The sequence below is a fragment of the Eriocheir sinensis genome, chromosome 3 (genome assembly GCF_024679095.1).
Source record: "Eriocheir sinensis breed Jianghai 21 chromosome 3, ASM2467909v1, whole genome shotgun sequence".
NCBI classification, from domain to species: Eukaryota; Metazoa; Arthropoda; class Malacostraca; order Decapoda; family Varunidae; genus Eriocheir; species Eriocheir sinensis.
Window position 1 is genome coordinate 95,622 of NC_066511.1, and position 7,500 is coordinate 103,121.

At 41.6% G+C, this 7,500-nt stretch overlaps 1 protein-coding gene across 1 annotated transcript in view; it reads left to right on the forward strand.

Annotated features, from left to right (window-relative positions):
• The window catches only part of LOC127007561 (uncharacterized), a 113,429-nt gene that overhangs the window by 71,249 nt on the left and 34,680 nt on the right, over window positions 1-7,500 (forward strand). Inside the window, exons 8-9 of the mRNA XM_050878735.1 lie at window positions 2,066-2,121; window positions 4,406-4,531. Coding sequence (XP_050734692.1) covers window positions 2,066-2,121; window positions 4,406-4,531 — 182 coding nt within the window. The remainder of the gene's footprint in view (window positions 1-2,065; window positions 2,122-4,405; window positions 4,532-7,500) is intronic.

The window sequence follows — 7,500 nt, forward strand, 5'->3', positions numbered from 1 at the left end:
CGTCAGGGCAATTCGTGGGATGGAAGGCCACTGCCTTTCGGCCTCTACGGGCGAACCACCTCACCTAGTCTCGCCTTCAGCCCCTGACATCACCAACAGTTAAACAAGTAGTCTGACCACTACCCTATACACTGATACATGTACATATACACGCACACACTAGTACAACCACTTACACACGTTTGATAATTTACACATAATTACTCATTCACGCACACTCACATATGCTCACACAGACACCCATACGTCAGTATATTACATTGTGAGACATGGATAATGAATAATGACTTGAAAAGGTGGATTCATACCTTTGATATTATGTGCCTGCGCAGAATCATGTGATATCAGTGGAATGACTTGTGCAAAACGCGATTATTAGTCAGTAAGACTGATTCGAAGACTATTATTTGTTTACTATAGCGAGTGATTGCCAATTTCATTAACAAGGACGCTACCCAGAAGCCTACTCTGCTCACCGAATTGTTTCTGTTAGAGACAACCTCTAGTAAAGGGGACCAAGGGGACACCTACAGAGATCGTAGTATGAATAAGTCGATAGAGGTACATACGTAGGTGCATGAGGTACATAGGATGGGAAGGGGACCTAATTGAGAGTTACCTAGAGGAACCCGTGGGTTTGGCGACATGCCTGTCAGGCATACTTACATGCCCTAATTGATTGATTGACTGTGCTCTCCCGTTTCTCCCAGCGGCTACGAAATATACACTTTTGGGTTATATTAGTTAGATTAGGTTAGGTTAAATGATGGCATATACTATTTTTCTGTGAGAAACATTTTACGATAACTTAAACGTAAGTAGAAATCTTCTGTAGTTTCAAAGAATCGATTACTGATAGCTAGAACTTTTTTTTCAGATAATGATCGAAGTGAATGATTTTTTTTACATCAAAGAACACGGTTCAAGGGCAACAAAAAGAGTACAAAAAAAGCCCGCTACTCGCCGCTCCCATAAAAGATAAAAGTAAAGAGTAGCCAAAAGAGAGGTCAATTTCAGATGGCGAGGTGACTTGATACACTCTTCTTGAAAGAGGTCAAGTCATAGGCAGGAGGAAATACAGATGAAGGAAGGCTGTTCCATAGTTTACCAGTGAAGGGGATGAAAGAATGGAGGTGTTGGTTAACTCTTGCATAAGGAGTTTGGACAGTATAGGGATGAGCATGAGTAGAAAGTCGTGTGCAGCGGGGCCGCGGGAGGGGGAGAGGCATGCAGTTAGCAAGTTCAGAAGAGCAGTCAGCATGAAAATATCGATAGAAGATAGAAAGGGAGGCAACATGGCGGCGGAATTTAAAAGGCAGAAGACTATCAATAAGAGGCGGAGAGCTGATGAGACGAAGAGCCTTAGACCCCACTCTGCCCAGGAGAGCTGTGTGAGTGGATCCCCCCCATACGTGACATGCGTATTCCATAGGTTACAAATAACCTATTACGCCAATCTCTAACACACACACACACACACACACACACACACACACACACACACACACACTTAGCTTGCTTACTACTTGCTTGCTTAAAGTAGTCCTTCGAAACGAAGACGACCATCGCTCCACATTAGGTCGCCGATGACGTCGCTGGTGAAAGCGGAGACCGAATTCCGAGTCGCAGATACGGCTACAGGTCAGGCACGTGACCCCGCCTCCCGGAGACGAAGGTGGAAGGTCCTGCCGCACATGTCGATGGTGCCGCTTTTCCTCTCCATCTCTTGTTTTAGCCTCCTCAAGGAGTTTCGTCCCCTCCTTGACAGGACACACACACACACACACACATACACACACACACTTATTCACATGCACATGCATGCAGTCACTTACAACCAAAGTCACTTGACTTTGCTTACAACTTGAAATCACGTTTCACACGACGCTCTTGTGAACAGCCCCGTAAAAACATAGAAGGTAAAGACGGAACTTTACATATTTTGGGCACCGGCTTTACAGCAACGACACAAGATTGCAGAAGCACTATGTCGAAAAGGACGAAGGATCAAGCCACGCTCCTGTCACGCATCAGAGAGTCGATATTTGTGTTCTCTCTCCCTCAGGCCGCTCATGGACGACGGACAGCGGACGGGAACCTACTACGAGAACATATGTCGAAGTGAGTACAGACACACCCAATCACTAAACCCGTCCCTACATCCCCACCTATATCCCCGCTACATATACCCTCCCCACCCTCACTCACGCTAATGACAGCGTAAAGGTGCTATCACACGGACATTTTCCAGTGACTTTTATTGGCATCTAGCCGCCGGTACCGGTTGCAAGGAGCGCTCTTCCTATCACACGCGCAACAGATGTTCTCGGCCTCAGCACAGATCAAAACAAGCTGGATGCTAAACATATATCGAGTATAAAAAAAAGGATTTACCAGGCGTTACAGGTCCCATATTGGATACGTACTCCTTCAGATCTTCTGCTAATTTCTTGAAAACTTAATTCTCTCTACATATTTCTCTTCGAATAGTTTTCATCCCTGGCGTCCCACAGACATTTATTTTCCCGATAGAGCTCACAGAGGGTGGCAAGAGCATCCTTGGACCTAATAATCTGCTCCATGGCTAGACAATGCCCACACAACAGCTGAAAGTGTAAACAAAGACGCCAATACTGGCTTCAAGATGACGATAATTGGCGTCTCGTGATTGGCGGCGTCTAGCCACCAATACTGGCGTCAAGATGCCCGTATTGGCGGCAAGATGCCAGTCAAGTTGCCCGTGTGATAGCACCTTAAGAAAGAGCAGAGACGGCAGTGAGGACATGCCAGTGTCTTTTATTGCTTTTTTTGTGTGATTTAGCATGACGGTTTTTAATTATTTAGGGGCATGTTGGTTCACTGAAACCAGAGCAGAGCGTTGCGTCAAGCATTGTTTTTGTCCGCTTCAAGATAATAGACAGAGTCACATATCACGTTCAAGAATGTATAAATTCATTCACAGCACCCATTAGTAGTTTTTGCTTTCCTAACCCAATTAAAGCACTACACTAGTGTATCGCTTTGTATTATTAGTTTTGCTTGTTCACCCATCACCATGCAGCCGTAATATATGAAGTATATATTTTTTGCTTTTATTTGTTCACATAAAGTACAGATCCACTTGCTTGTTGTAGATGCTGTTGTAATGTTTTAAGCACTAATAATCTGTCTTGCTTAATTTGTTTTACTCTTTTGTCTCTCCGGCCTCTGCTGACTTTTTAAGTGACTCACATGACCATTCTTTTCTACCCACTATTACCACCACTACCACCACCAACACACCCACTGCCAAAACCACTTCATTCCTTTCTTTCTTGCACCATTACTCTACCTTCCTTTTGCTTATCAACCTTTCCTACTTTCTCTACCTTTCAAGGACATGTAGACTATGTCTTAAAACACGACGCAATCCTGGAACCATTTAACTAAAAAAAATTGATCCTTGATGACTTTCTGTTGCACCAGCCGCATATCGGCCATAATTAAGACAACCTACAAACCTACAAACAAGCTACTTCTACTTAGAGGGCAGCACAGTCCTCTGTTGAAAGCACACACGAGAGCAATATTTCTGCTTTACTTCTGAACTAAACTCTGGGGCAGAGTCCCATCATACCTCTTTTAAGTTATTTGAATAGTTCTTTATAAAAGTAAAAAAACATGGAGAAGAAAACTTCACCCCCTCTCGTTTTTCACATGCACAATGAATGGGGTAACCCTGAAAATTTCGCTTTATACTTCCCTGTCTTTCCAACATGCTGATGCAAAGGTGAGCGAAACCAAGCTTCCTTTGATATTTTATTCACACTACTGCCTCAGCCAAGAAACCTATTCAATCAGAACATAAACATTCCTAAGGTATTAGTATGAGATAAATGTGACTAGAAGCCTGGTTTCAATAACCTTTAATAAAAAGAAGGCGAAAACGAAAGCAATTTTCAAGGTTTTCCCATTCCGGCTTCGTTCCCCAAGAAATATAATAAGGTGAGAGATGTTTTCTTCTTTGAACAGATTATGGAAGTTCTTTATATGCAGTGTGTTGTTAGTCGGCCTAACAGCACAATGAAAACTAGTTATATTGTGCCCTTTCGTTTGCCCCTGACAGAAAGAGTGAAACTTCCCACTACATAAAAGTGCCATCATTCTTATTCATAATGAACAGACAAGGTAACACTGACTTCCGTCCTTCCTTCCTTCCTTCCTTCCTCTATCTTTAGCGAGCTTAATCCTGATTTCTGATAACAGACACAAGATCTTCTGTCTCCTTTCTTCCTTTGGTTATCCAGCAACAAACCCTCTCTAACCACACATCTCTTCTTCCTCTTTTAAGTCGTCGCCTTCAGATGACTGTTCTACGGTTGTTGCTGTCCCTTTGACCCCCCATCCCTACTCACGTGACTTACAGGAGCGCGGGACAATATGATTTGTAAGCAAGTGACGACGAGAGACAATCGCTACATCACTCAGGTCATGTGCTTTGACAAGGCGTCCATCTCCCGCCAAGTGAACATCGAGGGCGTGGAGGAGCTTGGTAAGATTAGAGACTTGACTACCTGAATCACTTATCAGAGTGTGTTCGCCAGTTCGTACGTATGCATCATTACTATTATTAATTATATAAAGGGAAGCATAACTATACCCGGGAAGATTATTATTGAGCTGGGGATTAATAAGTTTTGCTTTTACAACAATAATGAAACGACGAACTATCATTTCAAGAACATGAAACCATAAGATTATAAAGTCTGCCAGCGGCCAACCAGTCATCATATACAGGGTAGTTCCTGTAAAGATAACACTACATATCCTCCCTATCCATGAATTTACTACCCATCCTTTTTTTAAAAGGTGCTTCCGTATTGATTCTCCACACAAGACGCCTGCTTCACTCGTCCACCACCTTATCCTTAAAGTAATATTTGCCTTTGTATTGTATTTGAATGAATTAACTTGAACCAGCTACTATACGAGTCTTGTTCTGCAACCACTACTTTACTAACATCCTCCTTAGGTGTAGCTTTTATTCATTTGTAAAATTCAAGCAAGTGTTCACTCGCTCTTTGCCTCTCTAGAAATTGCAAATTTGTAATTTTAAACGTATCCAGGTATAACAAGTTGCATTTCGCACATTTCTAGCATTCACTTAATTGAAAAATATGTCAAAATGAAGGCTTATTTTTAACAACAGAGTTTTCCTATATCTCGGCTCAATAAATATCAAAAGTTTAGTTTTCAAATGGGAATATTGAGGGGGTGTTTATTTTCTTAGGGGAAAGAGCTTCTAAATATAAATACATTCTTATTTTTTCTATTTTCTAACGCGTGCAAAATGGGGTGACTACTGACTCCTCTCTTTCATATGGAACAGAAAATTCAGAAAAAAATGTCACCCATGAATACAAGCGTCAGGGAACGGAAAAAAATAAGGATAAATCAAAGCTTAGTAAATTGATACCCCTTCCTAAAAAATCCATTCCCCGGAGTAGTTTCTTTTCTGAATACAAACATTAGCTGGTGTGGTGGGCAGCGTACATATTGGCGAGCACCCTCTTTACTAGAGGCCTGTTCCGAGACTTCGCTCACTTCTGGTAACTTCTGACTTCGATGCTGACTTCCCATACTGAGTTCAGTTGCTAATTTCTGATTATGACTTCTAATGCTGACTTATAATGTTGACTTCCGGCATTAATTTTCCATGCCGACTGTCGAAGGTGATTTCCGAGTATTTACTCCGATGATGACTTCCACTGCAAACTTCAGGTTCTAACTTTCAATGCTGACTTCCGATGCTGATTTCCGAATATAACTTCTGATAATGACTTTTTGACTTCCGGTGCTGACTTCCCATGCTAAGTTCCGTTGCTAATTTCCGAATATAACTTCCGATAATGGTCTTCCCTGTTGACTTCCGATACTGACCTCTGATACTAAACTATTGGAAAGACGCATAATCCCATATAACTATATTTCGAGGTTGTTGACTGAAATGATTAATCCTCCTCCTCCTGCTTCTATTTCTCCCTCGTCTACCGCCTTCTCTTCCTCTTGTTCTTTCTCCTCCTCCTCCTCCTCTTCTCCCTCCTGCTCCTATCCTCTTTCTCCTCCGCCTCTTCTTCTTCCTGGATAACTACAATTTTTTTTTTTATTATTTTTTTTTACTGACACGCCTCCTCCTCTTCTTGCTAACATTCATCTGATGTTCACCAGTTAACTTTTTTTTTTTTTACCGACCCACCTTCCTACTCCTCCTCTTTGACCTTTTCCTCCTGCTCCTTCGTTCCCTCCAAACCTATGAGTGCAAATCAATGTCAATAATTCTGACCCTGTGCTGTGTTACGATTCGGGACCTAAATGTTTCGGAATTAGGTCTGTTGCTATTTGTCATAGTTATGCTATAATGATTTCGGAACAGGAATAAGAAGTGATTTTTAGCAAAGATTGTGGACGACACAAAGATCACCAAAGTAAAAGAATCAAATAAGGATTCTAGTGTTTTGCAAGACGAAATAGGTATTGTTTGAGTGGGCGGGGAAGTGGCCAACTGAGTTATACATATGTCGGAAACTGTAGTATTTTCATTATAGGCAGAAGTAAACCTTCATATAATCATTCCTTCGATGACACTTCCCCAAGCAGGCATAGATGTGAGAGAGATTTGTTGAGCTCTGATCTTCGTCCTACATCTCGATGCATTAGACTAAAAATCGTGCAAGAAGTGTACTGTTTTTATTTTTTTATTTTTAGGAGAGTAAGCATCATAAATGTTGAAGTCATTCTCAGGCTATGTTTAGCATTTCTTTACCTCATCTCAATTATACGGTTCAGTTCTCCTCTTTTTACTACGTCATATACATAACGACGTTCGAATATGTGCAGAGGAGGTTGTCAAAAACGATTTAAAGGTTGAGAAACTTGTCATATGAAGATTGACATACAATTATAAAACTGGATTGTCCATAAAGGCGAAGAGTACGAGGAGACGATAAAAACTACAATAGGATAAAGGGCTTTAAAAGGATAAGATTATAAGGTTTTCTTAGTAAGAGAGCTGGATAGGACACCTAACAATGGATTTTTGTATACATTTAGATTCAACGAGGATGTAGGCAAGCATTGTGTTACTAATAGAGAGGTGGATGAGTGGAACGGGCTTGGCAGTCATTGTGTGATTTCCAGTACAATAGATGCATCACAGAAAAGTTAGATATGTTGAGGATATTTATGTAAGGCGAAGTTAGATTTAAAGGTGTACAGGAACTGTAGTATAATAGCGGTACCGGACTCTCGCATTCATTATGTATGACCATTTTAAACTTTTGTTTTTTAAATACATTCCACCTCCTCTTCCTCCTCACTTTTCTCCTCCTACTATTCCTCCTTTTCCTCCTCCTCCTCCTCCTTCTCCTCCTCCTCCTCCTCCTCCTCCTCCTCCTCCTCCTCCTAATCTATCTCACTTTCACCTACTGTCTCCATCTTCCTCGTACACTGGTGATGTGTGAG